This window comes from Scatophagus argus, chromosome 11, assembly GCF_020382885.2.
Source record: "Scatophagus argus isolate fScaArg1 chromosome 11, fScaArg1.pri, whole genome shotgun sequence".
Lineage (NCBI taxonomy): Eukaryota > Metazoa > Chordata > Actinopteri > Scatophagidae > Scatophagus > Scatophagus argus.
The window spans coordinates 15,425,248-15,443,255 of record NC_058503.1 but is presented as its reverse complement, the minus strand read 5'-3'; the positions used below and the strand labels follow the sequence as shown (position 1 = coordinate 15,443,255).

At 42.3% G+C, this 18,008-nt stretch overlaps 2 protein-coding genes across 2 annotated transcripts; both read left to right on the top strand.

Annotated features, from left to right (window-relative positions):
- The first annotated feature begins 240 nt into the window (after nt 1-240).
- On the top strand, nt 241-13,545 carry heg1 (heart development protein with EGF-like domains 1). The gene is made up of 14 exons (XM_046404959.1): nt 241-843; nt 5,797-6,856; nt 8,181-8,668; nt 8,984-9,097; nt 9,209-9,331; nt 9,448-9,551; nt 9,657-9,712; nt 9,895-10,055; nt 10,563-10,697; nt 11,470-11,512; nt 11,609-11,646; nt 11,750-11,837; nt 11,993-12,170; nt 12,296-13,545. Exons 1-14 carry the CDS (start codon nt 570-572, stop codon nt 12,437-12,439), a joined length of 3,006 nt encoding a protein of 1,001 aa, XP_046260915.1. The 5' UTR covers nt 241-569; the 3' UTR covers nt 12,440-13,545.
- Nucleotides 13,546-16,858: 3,313 nt separating this feature from the next.
- LOC124066778 (taste receptor type 2 member 1-like) lies at nt 16,859-17,815 on the top strand. The gene has a single exon (XM_046403540.1). It carries the CDS (start codon nt 16,859-16,861, stop codon nt 17,813-17,815), a length of 957 nt encoding a protein of 318 aa, XP_046259496.1.
- The last annotated feature ends 193 nt before the right edge of the window (nt 17,816-18,008 follow it).

Below are 18,008 nucleotides of genomic sequence, written 5' to 3'. Positions count from 1 at the left end.
ACTTCACACACACGATATTTGGTGATTGTTTTGGCGTTTTTTTTTGTTTTTTGTTTTTTTTTCTTTTTATGGCACTCATGAGTTTCCATTTTATCCAGACCAGAGGAGTTAGCAGCTGTTTTGTTTGATTTGTCTCATAACTTTGTCTGTCTGTCACGGCTGAAGCGGGAACATCTCCTTTTTTCTTTTTTAATTAAGTTTATTTTATTTTTTTTAAACTGCAGGACTTCCGACAACACCTGAAGGCAGCAAAGGCAGCCACTGGGTTGAATAACAGGACTGAGTGAACCCCCGTTTTCGTGTGTGTGTGTGTGTGTGTCTCGGTGGAGGAGGAGGAGGAGCCCGGGCTTCTCCGCTGTGATAACAGGCTGCTGCCTCGACTGTGTTATCTTCCGTTCCCCGCCGTCCGCTCAGCGGAGCTGCTCCGGACCTGCATCAGGATTTGTTCAATTCTTATGAAACTTCACTAATAGCTGAAGCGCTCCTCCCATGGTGTCCCCGGGAGACTCCTCGGCCTCTATTCGACTTCACGGAAACTATCGGCGACCTTTTGGGGGGTCTTGAAAATCATGGAAACGTGGTTTTTGAATCACGTCCTCGGTTTGTCTCTGTCGGTGCTCCTGCTGGGTCTGCCGGGACCCCTCGGGGCTGGGACCCCCAGTAACAACAGCACGGATTCGGTAACGGCGGGATTGTATTATTCGGCCGCCACGGATGAACTCAACGACATGGAAAACAATGCAACTTCAACTTCACACTCCAGCGAGAGTTCATCACCATCACAGAGGAACATCCTGCTCACACACACTGCTGAAGCGCACACCGCTGCTGCTGGAAACTTCGGTAAGACCAGTGTCACCGAGGCCTGTAATGACAAGTGTAAACCAAATGTATACAAAATGTTAGTTAAATTTGCCTCCATTATCCCAGAATGTCATTTCCAGCCCATTTGTACTGTATCCTATAGCTTGGGGAAACAGTATAAACCCAATATTTTGTGTGGGATAAAAATCTGAATTAGGCTATAATAAGGTACAGTGTCATAAAACAAGTGCACAGCTCTTTTAGTTTAATGTGCTTCAATACAAGCCTGTAACTAAAAATTATTCTCTTTATTATTATTTTCTCAATTGATGGATAGCTTGCTCTTTAATTTTTCCGAAATAGTTAACCCAACATATTAAAACTTCTTTAATTATTCAACCAGCAGTTCAAAATCCTAGCAGAAGTACTCAGTTTAGTGTCCTAGAAGACTGAGAAAACCAGAAAATACTTTTGACATGCTGGAACCAGTATGTTTGGTCCTTTTTCCTTCGAATTTAACAGAAAATCGATTAATTATTTCAATTCTACTTTAGTTTAAAAACTGTTTAAAGCTCATGCTGTGAGATCACATCTGCGGCTGTGATACAGAGAAGATTTTAGAATAGATATTATCCCACCACTTCGTTCTCACAGACCTTCACGGTGTGTTAAATTTGTTTCACCGGTTTGCCTAGTCAGACCCATTAACTTATTTTTGATGCAATCACTTAACACTCCAGTTCATGTATCACTCCTGTCCCATCCTATCTGTTAGAAATTATGCTGGGGTGTTGCCACAAAAACTCTCGACATTTGTTCCCCGGCTCATAGAAGTGTCGATAAGGTATACTGATCCCTGTATCCACTGGTCAAAGCCAGCAGTGTTAGTTGCAGCATCTTGTGACACGTAGGACGGTAGAGTTCAGAATAATAATCCATGGATGAGCTCCATCTTTATTATAGGAAAAAAAAGCACCATTGTAATAAATATGTACCAATCATCAATAAGAACATGCACACGAAGAGATGCAGCCATTTTGGAAAGGGATTGTGATGCTTTGAGTTGCACCTACCTACAGCCTTGCACCCAAGGTTGCTGGAAACTGCAACCACGTGCAGCTTTTCACTTTTTACCGCAGCTTTAAAATGGAAGTGCAGGCCACAGGAAGAAAATCTTTGTCATTTGAGGTAGAAGCCAGTCATAACTACACTGCTGTGACACTTCAAAGCCATCAAATAGAGAGCTGTAGGCGAATCAAGGGCTTCAACTGATAAATTTATCCTTTTCGGAGAACCAACAGGGGCGTATTTCATAATTTTAACCCTGAAAGAGAAAGTTTTGGTACAGCGGTGCTGTGCTGGAAGTAAAATGGTTCTGAACTTAAACTCCAGGCGGAGGGAAGAAAGAGAGATTCAAGTTCTGAGGACACAAATGAAGGATTTTCAGAAAGTTCTGTCTGAATATCAGCATGTATAATGCAGTAGATGCTGATAAAATGTCTGATAATGGCTGAACTGAGAGAATGTAGTTCTCTCAGTTCAGCCTTTGTAACAGTTTTGTTGCCTGCTTGTAATATATGACCTTAAACATCCTGTGGTCTTGAAAAATCTACAATAAAACTACTTAACATCAGTGAATGGAAACTTTTAGATAAACATGAAATTCTGCACTACATACTACTCTCTTACTGGTGCTATATTTTTTAATGAATTTTAGTGATATTATAGACTGTTAGACATGTCCACAAAACTCAGCTGTTGTACTGAGATCCTGACTTCACTTCACCGAATTCTGAAGATGTTTTTTTTGTTTTGTTTTTGTCTGGTGAATTTTGTGCATTGTTTCGGTCATGCTTTACTGACTGAGACCGCTGCCCAGTGCAATTCCGTCGAAATGACGTGAGGACCAAATGCTTTGCTCAGAGGCAGAGAGTATGATAAATGTGGAAGCGATTCACCTTCTTCACACTGATTTCACCAAGATTCACCTTTTCTGTCCTATTCCAGGTTCCAGGTTTGAGGTTTTACCTCAAACACAACTCAACATTTAGTCACCGAGTAACTTTCATGTCAACAAATGACCTATTCTGTGTAGACAAAAGAATTGGGCCACCTGACCATTACACCAACAAGGACTTAAATGACATCTCAGTCTAAACACACAGACAGCTTTGCAGCTATAACAGCCTGGCATAGCAGTACAAATACATACACAATATCATCAGAAACGTGATAGTGTTATGCCAATTGCGAAAGCTTCTAGCCGCTGCATCTGTGCGTGCCGCCATAGTAAGTAGTAAGTAAGGGGCTGAGCCCAACACCTGAAAAACAGCCCCATAAAGAAGTGCGTCTGGATACTTTTGTCTGTCAAGCATTACATCCACAACCCTGCTACATCATACCGTCGTGCATGCGTATTTATATGCTAAGCGTATTGCACTTGCCTAAGTTAATAAGCGGGTCACTGAGTTTCTAAAGTATAGCAGATGTGAGGAGATGACACTGGGAACCGTGTTAACAGTTGAGAGATAAACAGCAGAGAATTTGGGAGTGTTCACTGCTTGCTGCCAACACCACGTTCCAGTCTGAGCTCTGTTGCCCGGACTGCATCCAGAGAGAGAGAGAATGAAATAATGAGGGAGACACATGCAGAGGAAGTGAGAGACAGAAAAATAGAGTCGAGTGGCCCAGTTCTCCTCACAGACTCCCAGTGGACGAGCTGTTCTGCAGTTGAACTCTCCCCTCCATTGGTTTTGGATGGTGGCTGCTGGTGGTGTGCTGGATGTCAGGTTGCTGTCCAGCACTGATGCTCACTCATCCTCAGTGGGCTTGTGTTGTTCCAGTCCTGTGCTTCTGGAGACTGGCTAGAAAACAGGCTGTCAGACAGCATCAGTCATCAGCATTAGATAGACTGAGAAAAAAAAACAAAACAAAACAAAAAAATGTAAGGTCAGAGAAAGACCACACAGAGACTCGGTGTCCACCTGATCTTAGTATGTTTCTCTCACATGCACTTTTTAACACTTCTATTCAGCACCTTGAATGCTCACTATGTCATTTAAAGGTTTCCATCTGCAGTATTTTGATGTAAACAATCAATCATGCGATTATGTGTAATGTGTAAAAGGGTATGTGATGAAGTGATCCCATAAGAGAATTATCACGCAGCAACTTTAAAACCACCTGCTTGATATTTTGTAGGTTCCCCCCTTGAGCTGCCAAAACAGCTTTGACCTGTCAGGGGACACAGGACCTCTCGGGGTGTTTTGTGGCCACCAGCATCAGAATATTGGATCCTCTGGGTGCTGTGCATTGAGGGTGGGGCTTCCATTTGAGCTGGAGGGTGGATTCGGCTTATTCCAGTGCAACCCGCAGATTCTCGATCCGGTTGGGATCTGAGGAGTTTGAGGCGGTTGCAGGCAGAACCAATGCCAATGGGGTTGGGTGGTGTGTGTCAGAGAACATCTACATGATTGCCAGAGCCCAAGGTCTGCCTACAGAACGTTGTATTGTTAGCAGATAATTAATGTTATTCACTTCACCTGTCAGTGGTTTTAATGTTGTGGCTGTTCCATGTGGATCCAGTTTCATTGCTCTCATGGGGTTCTTGCAGAAAAACTCTGTTAAGGCTACTATACACTACCTGCCCAGCGTCAAATGGCAGCGAGACAAAGTTAGCGGTCAGCTAATGAATATAACAGAGCATGGGGATAAAGAGAGAACAAGTATTGGGCTTAAATTAGTCTGGCGGCCTGAAACGTGACTTCAAATGAATGCTAATATTACCTCTTGTCTGCTGGTTGTGTAAAAAGTTTGCCATATCAACTTAAACTATGAGAATATGTCAAAGTCTTCAACTTTCTTCACTGCCAAGCAGCCAAAAAAGTAAGAGTACACAGCTGATATAAGAAATGTTCAGCTCATATTGTCTGTAGGTTGATTTCTGTGTATAATTTTTGTTCATCTCTACTATCAAATGTCAAAGGAAAACTGATTTTAAAAAAAAGGTCTTTATTCTGCAACTACATTCTTATACAACACTGTCTGGGTGTGAAGGAAGGAAGGAAGTGGCTGATTCCCAACAGAGACAGTCACCGCCATATTTAGGACCTCATGCCTTTTGTTAGAATAGACGAGCCCGACTGCCAATTGTTCTCCACCCAAAATCATTGCCTCGGCAGCAAGCAACAATACTTCTGACAGCATCTTCTTCCCCTTCTGCAGACGTGCACAGGCCAGACGCAGCCAGGTTAGCGCCCTCTGGTGGCCACAGCTGGAAGTGAGCTACAATATGTACAGTTTGTAATTTAAATCAAGCTGATGAAGCCAGGTTTAAGTAACACTGGGTTGGATGTCCTGTGTTGCCATCCTGTGGACTCTTTTGTGACAGTTGATCACCACAACACTCCCCGATTTGAGTATACAGCTACTTAGAAAACATAATGAATAACAGCTCTCTAAAAGGCACAGGTAATAATGATAATTTGAGCATTTCACTACAAGTTAAAGGAATTTATACCTTAGGACGAAGGAGAGTTATTTTCTAATTTCCTGAATGTGAATTGATCAACTTACTGCGGAGGGCTGAAACTTTCTGAGATCCTCATTTTTAATTAGGGTGTTGATTTTTTTTTTTCCAATTACTGGTTTATTTTTTGGTTTATTATTTATCACAAGTTCCTGTAGTTCCCATGTATTCAACAAACTGGAAAAAACCCCTCCAGCCTCAGTTACAAAAACCCAGCAGATTAACATCTTTATTGACATCATTAATTTTGAGTCACCGTTAGCAAGAATGAATAGTGCTGAAACGTTTCTAACCTGGCTGTTCATGTTAATTAAAGATGCTAGAATTGCCATAGTGTACCACTAACTTCCCACTAACTTTAATACTCTAAAATAAAATTAAAGATTCCTCATAAGTGTCTTGTCTGAAGTGAGTAATCAGAAAAATTTTAAAATTTTAAAAATTATTTTTTTCTTTTTCCACAGACACTGAGCAGACACAAACCTCCACAGAAACAAGCAGCAGGTTATTAGATGCCATAGGTCTGTCTACTGAGCTACTCACCTCCACCCTTGTTGGATCCACTACTGAGGCCAGCAGCAGCAGCAGCAGCAGCAGCAGCAGCAGCAGCAGCAGCAGCAGCAGGGACTGGGAGGACCTTGTTAACACAGACCAGGCATCAAACTCCTCTCTTGCTGTATCCTGGGAGCCTAGTTCCTCGATGATGACAGAGGAGGCCAGACATCCTCCGGAGAGCCCAGACACCACCCTCCGACAACGAGATGCTTCACCCTTGATGTCCCACACAGCCGTCCACACTGATGGCGCCTACACTTCCACCACCATCAGCCGAGCTGGGGAGAGGACCCTGCTGTCTGTCACCTCTTATTCCAGCAACAGCACCTCCTTTGCTTTTACAGAGGACTTCAACTCACATCAGCCCCCATCTAGCTGGGGGACTTCTGCCAGAGCTACAGAGACTGAGGAGTACACCCACAGTGCCCCATCCACCAGCACTGACAGCGGGGACACGACAGACCAGCACATGACCCACTCCTTTAAGGGGATGTTCTCGGAGACCGGGAGACCAGAAGCGTCCAGAGGAACCCAGAGTTTAAATGGACAACCTAATGCCACCCAACATCAGCATGCCTCAACGTCAGAGGAGACCTCTGACTCGACACCACCTCTCAGAGTGACAGAGCTCAGTACCGACCAATCTGAAGTGTCCGTTTCCTCCACACCTCCCGTCACCTCACTTGCAGAAGGTTCTGCAAACGTTTCAGAGACAGAACAAGGATCAGGTTCTTTTGTTGGAACCTCCACTCAGTCCTCCACTGAAGACCACAGCTCCAGCATTCAGGACCAGGAGGCCACTGAGGGGCTTCCGTTCCAGACCAGTGAGCAAAATGTGGGCTTGGGTCTGACTACGGGACCCCCTACAGTCAGCAGTAGTACATCTGAACTGGACGGCTCTCTAACAGACACCTCGGTGCTGGTTACTGAGGTCTTTGTCACCACCGCACCTGTCACTGCCACAGAAAGGTACCTTTAATTGTTTATTAACCTTTGTGCTTATTTAAACATTAAATAAATAATAGGATATGTTAAGGAAGGATAATTGGTTATTGCACAAGCACAAAAACAGAGATTAGGATTTAACTATACTGCTATATAATGTTATTGTTGTTTAGATGTATTCTTACAGTGGGGTTCCTGAAGGGGAATAAGGTAGTTTCACTGTAATTTCATCCCCGGCTAACACAATGGCAGAAAGTGTGACTAGTTTGGTTACTGGCTTCATAGTTTTCTATAATAAAAGATTTAAAAGAAAAATTATTAAAAGCTGGGGGACCCTGGCACAAAATCTTATCAAATGGAGGTCCATGGTCTATTTTTTGAGATCCACTGAATTAGAAAATATGATTTTGATTGAGAAATTCAGCTCTACTGCCCTACAAAGAAAAAGCACAGTATCTGTATGCATATCTTAACTCCAGACTGAGTAAAACCTGCTTATGCTATGTGACTTATTTCAGTTTTCCTCTACAGGCTATTATTTATCTCTGTGAAAACTGTTTTTTATTTATAGTTTGCAGTAGACCTAACTACAAAATGGGGCTGTGGGCTTCAAGTGACAACTAGCTGGAGACATAGGCAACGCCCATCTTAGCTTAAGCTAAAACTAAATTTACCAAATGACTAACAGAGATGTTAGTGTGTTATTTCAGTTAGTCATTCTGCATAACTGAATGAACCCAGCTAAAATCAAGCTAAAGCTAACTAGCTTAATGGTCCTGTGTTGCCACTTTGGTGACTTTCTCGCCAGAGTCAGTTGACTCTCTTGGCGACTTTGTTTCTAAAAAGTGACAAGCGACAAATTAATTCAGTTCATTTGGGGAAACTCAAGAAATATATTCAGACTGTGATTCAGTCCCTCCCTTTGTAGAATTCTTTAAATGTTTCTGATGAGTTTGTGATTAACCTAGTTGGCTAAACATTTCTCCATCTACTTTTTCAAAGCCCTAAAGTGATCCATCCCTCAGTGCAGAGGTACAGAGGTTGCATTCAAATATTTCCCTATGAACTGGATATAATAATAATCAAAATAATTTCCTCAAATGCTGCAGTTGAAATTGACAAGACAGCTGAAAGAACGTAGATACTGCATGGAGTCCAGTATACGTTTTTAGGTATGGCTTTTTAGGAAGGATGAAAGAGGAAGGTATGATAAAAATCTGGCAATATTCATGTTTAGTGATCATTCAAACACTTAAGTCAGACTTGAGGCATATTAGACACAAGATGAAAATTTATAATAGTCTTCTAAGTTTCTGTCATTGTTGATTTATTATGTTTTCTTTGACAGACCGCATATAACAGAGGAAAACACTTTCAAAGCCACTGCCCCTGCCACCACCACCACCACATCTCCCCTCCCTGCAACCTCGTCCCCCAGGCTCAGTAGCACCAGCAGTAGCTTTGCTCCGGGTTCACCTACAGAGGCCACCATCTTGTACACTGCACCCTCCACCCCAGTCTCCACTGTTGCCCTTCAAACCAGTGCAGTGTACCCAACACACCATGCACCATCCAGCCAAACCCAGGGACCCTCAACTGGGATGGCTAACCCCACAAATGCCACCATCCTGCAGACAGAAACAAGCACAAGCACCCTGGGAATCACCACAGCTCATAGCCAGGACGTCACCACCACCTACACCCCCAGCACCCCAACCAAGAATACAGAGGCTGTGCAGACCACCGGGAAACAGACAACAGGCAAAGGGACGACAGAGCTGGTGGTGACAACTGCACCCACTGACATCAGATCCACCAAAGCACCACCCACACCAAGTCAGTGGTTTACATTCTTCCTCTATTTTAGGTGACAATGCTTGACTTTAACCACAGTAAGAAGAGAAAGTTTCTCAAAGGCACATCTGCAGATCTTAGTCATTAGATAAAAAGATGTTTTTTCCCTTTAATTAGCCTATTATAAGTGTAAAGTGTGCTAAATTATTTTAGAGGGTGTGAAAATGTTTATAATTCATTATAAACAACAGAAATTTGGAAACCACTCTGCGTGCCAAATGATTACACTGTTTCTAACTCTTGTGAGGGGTTAAATTTCTTGAGATTGTTGGTAACATGCCTGCTCTCCCACTCCAGGAAACCCCTGTTTGTCAAGCCCTTGCATGAACGGAGGGATGTGTGGGAGCCACAAAGGCCATCAATTCACCTGCCACTGTCAGCAGGCGTGGACAGGATCAACCTGTGACCAGGGTGAGTCTCTCTTCTCCTTTTTTTCTGACAGATTGGCGGTTTAAGATCAGCATTCAGGTCTATGGATTCAGTGAAGACCCTTTTAGGTATAATACTGCAACACTTGTGCAGATATCGATGAGTGTGAGAGGGACCCCTGTCCTGTCGGGTCCAGGTGTGTGAACACCCGAGGTTCCTTCAGCTGTGAATGTCCCCTCGGCTTCGACCTGGAGGATGGACGCACATGCACCAGAGGTAAAAAAAAACAACAACAAAAAAACAACCTTTAAAACATGACATCTTCTTGTGTGGCCTTACTTCTTATAATTTCCTGACAGCATTTTTTTTCTCCCCCCCCTCATCTCATGTAGCAAAGACGTTTCTGGGAACATTCACCGTTAACAGACTGCCACATGACCCCGTTTTCTTCAAGAGCAACACCATGCATGAGATCCACAGAGAGATCATTCATCTGGTGAGAGGCAGTCCACTTCACTGGACTGTCTAATTTCTGAGAAAATCTCCATTAGCCTTATGGCTCTTATATCTGATACACACTCTCTTCCTGTCTTCTCCTCAGCTCAACGCCTCGTTGTCAGTCCTCCGGGGTTACAGCCGCTCACTGCTGAGTAAGAAGTACGTTTTTTTCCATTGTTAAACCATTTTGGATGTTAGAGCAACAAACCAACCATATCAAACTGTCAAATGTTTTCGGTGACATATGACTAAAACAACACAAAGCAATATGTTTGCTACTAAATTATGCAACAAGTACACTTGTAGACTTGTGTATGGACCCCTCGTGTCTCTCTCCACAGGGAAGAGGACGGGCTTCATATCTCAGCTGTCAACATGTTTTCTATTTCCGCTGATGTAACGAGTGCTGAAGTCTACAACAGCATCCAGATGTTTCTCAGCAACTGCAGCTCCTCAGTGGCCCACTGCCGCATGGTCCTGCTCCACCAGCTCACCTATCACGGTAATTGTAATAGCTGTTAAACATCATCGTGTTAATTTTTGCTCATTTCAACCAAATTTAATACAGTTTACGCTACTTCAAAATGTGACTGAGAGCAGGCTATAAAAGCAGCCACTAGAGGGCGCCGTTTAGCCACAGATATCTCCCACCGAGTTGCTGTAGTCATGACTAGGTCTGACAATAGAATGCCTTTTCAGTACCACCTGGTTATAACAAAACGATTTTTGTATTTGATAGTATCAGAACTAAATAAAATAAAATTGATCTACAATCAGATTTATAACGCAAAGTTGCTCAGATATTATTACAAATGTGTTGCTATGTGTTCAGTTACTTTTTCTATACCAAAAAATTACCCTATTGTGTGTATCCCATTTTCTTTCTCCTGTGGTATCAAAAATGGTATCGAGTATTCTTTTTTTTATATGCTGATTTTGTATTGAAGCTGGAACTTCCGGCATTGTTAGAACCTCAGTTGTGACTGATTGTGTCCACGTTGTGTTCCAGAGGAGAGTCTGTGTGTGGCTCAGAAGACTCAGTGTAATATGGAGCGCTCAGCCTGCACAGACCACAGCGGCACAGCCCACTGCCAGTGTCTTCAGGGATACTATAAACACAACCCTGACGACCTGTCCTGCTTAGGTAAGATAAGTGTGTGTGTGTGGGTGTGTGTCCTCTGAGGCACAAAGTGTGCTGGATCGGTCCTACTGCTTACTGTGAGTGCATGTGGTACTTTTGAATTATTGAATGCAAGAATGGAAAAAGGAAACAAAATATTAACCTCATTAGAACCGATTAAATTGTTCCACTGTGGTTTACTCCCACAATCCAGGTGGTCAGGATAATGAGGTGGTGGTGGATGATCTTGCCAAAAAACTAATATCACAATCTGTTTAATTGTAATCATGAACCACAATCTAAATTGCAATCTTTTTTCTCAATTTGGGGAACACCTGACCTTGTAAATGTGGCCGGGGGAGGGGAGGGCTAATAACCGTCTCTTCTCGTAACTTATTTCACCATTTTAATATAACTTAATTTTCCACCTTTTTTATCATGAAAAGTAGGTTTTGGACACCCTCAAGATCTAAAATCGACTGATCGCCCACCAACCAAGTGAGGTTTTGATTCCTGACAAAAAACAAAATTCTGGAAAAAAAAAAAGTAAATTCTTCCAGATTTTACATAAAGTAACTGAAATTAACCCTTTTAAAACCACGGGGATCACCGGTGACACCGCGGCACATGTGTATTTCAAATTATATGACACAATTATTGACAAAAAAGACCAGGCGTTTCAATAAATAAATCTATTATTATAGTGCTAAAAGGGTTAAGGACACTGAATGTTAACATAACAATGTATGATAATAATAATGTAAGTAATATGTAATAATAATGTTTTATGTTTCAGAATGCGGGGATGGCTACAAGCTGGAAAACGGCACCTGCGTTCCGTAAGTTCAGCTCTTTGCTCCTCACAGTATGAATCCACTTACACTCAGAAGATTCGAGACCACATTCTCACTGCAGATTCTGTTTCTACATGTCAGGTGCACGTTTGGATTTGGAGGATTCAACTGTGGAAATTGTAAGTGGCTCTAAATGGGCAAAATGTCACGAATCTGCTATGGCGATGTTGGCATTATGCTCTTAAAGTTTGGCATTTAACTAGTTCTTATTTGATGTTGCAGTTTACAAGCTGATTGCAGTTGTGGTGTCGCCTGCAGGGGGCGCTCTGCTCCTCATCCTCATCATCGCTCTTATTGTCACCTGTTGCAAGTAAGACTGCTGTTATTGTTGACACTAGAGCAGCAATCTGACGTGCTTTACTGTATTTTCAAGTCGTCGCAGGCTATAAAACAAGTGTATTGGTGATTCAAACTTTCAGTGGTCTGGTGAGCTGTGGCAACTGTTTAACTTGTTTGATCTCCCAGGAAAGACAAGAACGACATCAACAAGATCATCTTCAAGAGCGGAGACATGCAGATGTCCCCCTATGTAGACTTCCCAAAAAGTAATCGCATATCCATGGAGTGGGGCAGGGAGACCATAGAGATGCAAGAGAACGGCAGCACCAAGAACCTGCTGCAGATGACTGACATTTACTACTCTGTAAGGAGACATTCAGTTCGACTTCCTTCTGTTTCCCGCACACTTCTTTTCTCTTCATTTTGTTTGTTTGGACACAACTGGTAAATCCAGTGAATTAAATCTTCTCTCTTTCTGTGCGCCCTCAGCCCGCGTTACGTAACTCGGACCTGGAGAGAAACGGTCTGTACCCGTTCACGGGCCTCCCAGGTTCTCGCCACTCGTGCATCTACCCCGCCCAGTGGAACCCCTCGTTCATCAGCGACGACTCACGAAGAAGAGACTATTTCTGACTGCCCCGCCTTGAACACACACACACACACACACACACACACACACACAGAATCCTATCATCTCTTATGCTGATAACTGTGATGCATCATAGTGGTTTTCTGTCACAGTGACAATGTTGATGTGTAAGTCGCCCCTGTTTTGGAGAGCCCATCTGCATATATATATGTGTGTGTGTGTGTGTGCATGTGTGCGTGTGTGCATGCGTATCATGCAAGTGCACATTTTTGCAAGTAAAATGTCTCCTGAGAGTGTCCTTCTATGACCATTTTGGTGTTTTTGCATGTTTTAGCCCATTTACTCCAACTCGCACGTCACGTCGCTGCTGTTGTGTTAAAGACTGCTTAATGTGTTTTTCCAGCCTTCCAGGCAGCCGCTGGTTCTCATTTACTTCACAGTGTGGCGACAAACAATTCACAGACGGCTTGAGGTGCTTCTGTGACACTGAACATCATATCTGTCTGTTGCTGCCTGTTAGTGTAGCACAGACCTGCACTGCATCAATGCACAGTGATGAGTAGAGATATTATGTTTGGGAGAAAAACACATTTCAAAACGGCAGTAATGTAACATGTACATGATTAGATCCTAGACTAGAATATGGAAAAACACTGAAGTGGTCCTTTAAAAGCGCTGCCCTATGAGTGATATGCCTGAAAATAAAACATTTAGGGCAGAAAAGGACGAGAACAAACCACTGAAGGAGGCACAAAGTTTGTTTTTACTGCCAAAAGAAGCTGAGGATCGACTTTGAACTCTGATGACAGCGTTTATTTATTCCTTGTATGTTCAAGCCTTCGTCATGTAGCATAATTTTCATCTCGTACATACACACTGATAAGATGGATAAACCTGTGGCTTAAAGTGTGTGTGTGTGAGAGAGAGAGAGTGTGTGTGTGTGTGTTTTATCTGTATCACCAGCAGGATCGTAACTGTCGATGAGTGTTTGAATGTAAAGATGTATCATAATTAGTTTGCTGTGTTCGACACGGAGTACAAATTTTATGGGACTGTTTTCTTTTCTTCTTTGTGATCTGTTGATTCTGGCGTTTTAGTCAGACGTGCTTATTTAAATAAAACCAAACATTGCACAGCAGGATTTCTCCGACCCCATTCTGCTTTTGTGTCATCGTTATTACTGAATTTTGTGTGTAGTTTAAAATTGTTCAAACTAAATTAAACGTATCTCACATCCATATTAGCATAGAAACATTAAAAACAAGCTAAATTGATCGTTATGATAAGATTATTTTAGAACTAAAACAAAAGGCTTTTTTATTCTTGACCTTGAAAAACAAAAATTAACTCAATGCCACATTTCTGCTTTTTCCAGAGTTTTCAGTCACATCAGCGAGTGGAGTTTTCTCAGATGTTGCGATTGTCAGCACAAGTATGAAGTGCTGACTGCTCTAAGTTATCATTTCAGGCATTTGAGGATGTCCAGTGATGAAGTTGATGCAGTTAAAAGGTCAAGAAAAACTTTATTTATTTATGTCAAACTTTATTGTCCCTTTGAATGTGATTAAATGAAAACATATAGGAGTGCAGGGTGACTAAAGCCTCCACAGCTGACTATGTTTCGTACTGAGTGGCGATGAATAATTAGAATTTATCATGTCAGCGTGACCTAATGTGGTGTGAGAGTTTAAAGTGGTTATAAAATCACAAATGGGTTTGTGTAATTACAGCATACAAATGAAGGCGGTCAGTGAAGGTTTACACAGCAGTGACAACATGGACGTGATGCATGTTGTCGTCCTACGTTTGACCGGCTGTGTTTTACATTATGCGGGCACGTGTGATCTGAATCGGTTCCACATTATATCGAATAATCTGTGTGCTGTTTTGGTTTGAAACTTCGAGGCCTTTTGGGGTTTTGTTGTATTTTCTGTTGAGTTAAAAGTACTTGAAGTAATTGTTAATATCCATGGGCCACTGGTTCTAAATTAAAGTTTTGCAAATACACACCACTAATTTGTAAGACAAAAGATATTCTATGTAGACATCCCCTCCTTTGTGGATAAAGTTTTTTACATGTACTCTGCTCCATTTAGGTTGTTTATATGGGTGATGTACAGCCATTAGCTAAGAAACATATGGCTCACTTACCACTATATTTGGGTACTTTGACTAAAGCATGCTAGGATAAGCTCCAGGCTACCTGATACTTTTGCCTGGAAAGAAAACATTAATAAAGTAAAAATGAAAATGCTTACGTGGATCATATTGTTTGACAGATGCTTAAATTGATTTGCAATTTCCTCACATTCACATTTAGTATTTAGTTAAAAAATAAATAAATACCCACAGATTGGATAAGCAGCCCCCAAGGGGCAAAACATTCAAACTTCTTTAACATTAATGAGGAAAGGGTGGGTGGCTAACCAGATGTCAGCTGGTTAGCCACTTCAGTTTCAGGATCCTGGCTCAGTGTCACACTGACAGGGCTCACTCAGGACGGGGTTTTCTTCAATGTAGCAGAGCCATTTTCAGTGTTAATAGTAACACATTTGATTAACATCTCCCTGTTTGTTTTTCCTGTTTGTCTCCCTCCTCTGGCAGTGAGAGTAATTACAATCAGAATGCATATTATTTTAAAATTTACTTTGATTATTTTAATGTATTTCTATGCCACTGTAGAGTACTTTGAACTGCCTTGTGTCTGAATGGTGCTTTATTAATAAACTTGCCTTGCTAAACTGATATTCCTTCCATTATGGGTATAGACTACACCTGTTTACATAATGACACTCTGTCCTGACTGTATGGACCATTTACTTCGGTCTCCTGTTTTCCCATAAGTTCTCTTAGGCTCAAAAAGCTTGAGCTCACACACACACACACACACACACACACAGGGGCTCAACGTCCTTTTGATACTTTTGGCTTTTCCAAACTACCAATGGGACGTCAACTCCTTGACCTGGATGAGCAGGCTTTCCTGTTAATCAACACTCCTCTCATCCTTCTCAGCCTCACTGCAAACATCTTCTACGCATCTTGCATGATCTTCCCGCCGTGCAACAGGCAAAAGCTCAGGCAGCCCTTGAAGATGCTGGTGGGATTTTTTGTCTGCTGCTCAGTTACCTATTTTGTCTTTTTATCTTTAACGTACATTTTGTTAACAGAAACAAAAAGCTTAGAAGTGTTTGTTGCGTCGTGGATGATTGTACTGTGCTATGTGCATAGCAGCATGGCATGTTCTACTTGGCTGAATTTCTACTTCTACATGCAGATTGTCCCCGTACAGTGGGCTCTTCTGATCTGGGTAAAGAGGAACATCAGGTGTTTCATCTTCACAGCTTTTTTTCTTGAAGAGATGTTTATTTTGTTCAGCAGTGTCATTGTTCCTGTACATTTGATCATTCGACCCTCCAGTGACTTCGCTGATATCAGTAGTACTTGGACTGAACGTCACATCAGTAAGCTGCACTTGACAAGCCAAGTTATTTCCTCCATTGCCAAACTGCACATCTTGAGCTGTCTGTGTGTTATGACATTTTCTAGCTGTTCCACTGTCCACTACCTGCTCAGACACATGAGAAACATGGCACAGGGTGGCCTCTCCTCTCCGAGGATTCAAAGTTTGATGAGAGTAGCCCTCACTGGGGTCTCTCAAGGACTGCTCCACTTCTCCTATGGCATTTTCTATTTCGTTGATTCGTTCTCTGAGAAATTTTCCACTGACTTTTTCCTGGGCGCTTGGGTCTACCTCACAGTCACCTCACTGTACATATCAGGCACCACAGTCAACGTGGGCGTGGGTCAGGCTATATTCAGGCAAAGGGCAGCCGACGTCTTGAGGGCGCTCAAAGCAATGTTTCAAATGATGTGAAAGTGCACACCAGCTGGTTTACATCATCTGATGTAATAGTCTAACAACTGATGTCCAAATGTCGTTGTGACTGTTGGGTGTGTGATGTGGCAGTACTTGATGTCATTTTTATACAGAGTGTGGATTTAATTTATTTCATAAAATGCTATGGTTTATGCAATAGCAAAATAACAACAATTTGTCCCTTTATAGTCTGATGGTCAAAAATGATCAGTGCATAATGAAAAAACATTCACACTAATGTGTTTTATTTGCATATTCTAACTTGCATGTGATGCAAATGCCTGAGATTTGCTACAACACACGCAGTTGTTGTGAGGACCGCACAGGTTTTGTCTAATGAAGCACTACAGGGAATGAAGACACCGAGATGGAAACAGTGATATAGAATAAAAGACGGATGGTGAAGAGGTTCTCTGTGACATTTCCAGCAGTGTGCAGATGAATCGGGTGCTTCTCAGAGCGAGAACAGCAAACCTCGGAGGGAAAAGAGGATTGAAGCTCGCCGACTGATCTGCAGGCTCTAGCAGTGCAAACAGACTAACGCTGCAACATCACTGCGTCTTCATCACAGTTACAATCAAGGATGGACTTCCTAACCAGTTGCCTGGTTAACGGGCCTCTTGTTTTTCTCAACTTTCTGGCCAATGCATTTTTCCTCTTTTGCATGGTCTGTCCACTTCATGGAGAAAAGATCAAACAACCTCTGAAGCTTCTCCTGTGGACCTTCATTTACTGTACAGTGACTTACATGATATCAGTTCTGATAAATTTCTGCGTAACTTACGCCCCTTTGATGCTAGCCTCATATACGGTGTTTGTCTTCAGTTTGTCCACACACATGACCACGTCAGTTTGGCTGAACTTCTTCTACTACGCCCAGATCGTACCTGCACGGAGAGCCACCTTCATCTGGATTAAGAAGAACATCAAATCCGTCATTTTCTTTGCTTGGCTTGTTGACAAAATGTTCTGTTCTCTTGACGTTTGTGTTGTGCTTGCAGACTACATCGCTTTGCTTAATTATCGTTCCCATGCCCTGAGTTACAATATCACAATGCATGATGACACAATATATTTAGAAATTCCTTCATTTCAGCAAGATGTGATAGCCATTTTAATTTGCTTTATGAGGGCCAAATTCATCATCAGTCTTTGTATCATGGTGCTGTCTAGTGGTTCTACTGTAGTCTACCTGTGCAAACACATGCAGCGTATGGTAGCAAATGGACAGCCCTTCTCATGCCCGCGGTTCAAAAGTCAGTTGAGGGTCACCACCACCGGCCTCCTACAGGGAGTCTTATTTGTGATATGTGCTATGTTTACTGTGTACAAGTATTTTTCTCAGGATATTTTAACTGGGTCTCAGTCAGGCTATTCATTTACCCATTTCACTGTCATCAACGTGTACATGGTAGGAACTACATTCAGCCTGGGAGCTGGTCAGAGCGTGTTCAGGCAGAGAGCAGAAGACATGTGGTTCAGGGCAGTTCAATGGCTCAAAGCACCTGAGGTACAACAGTCCAAACAGGAAGGACGATAACGAAGGTGACACGGTGAGGTGAGCCTGCTGTCATAAATCTACGTAACTGAAATGTGGATTTGCTAAACACAAATTTATGTCTGATGTCAGAATCAAGAACAGCGTGAAAGAAAGTGCTTTTACACATTGTACAAGAACATAGCACAAGGGTGTATCTGTGAGCAGTCACTTCTTAGGTTTAGTGTCAAAATAT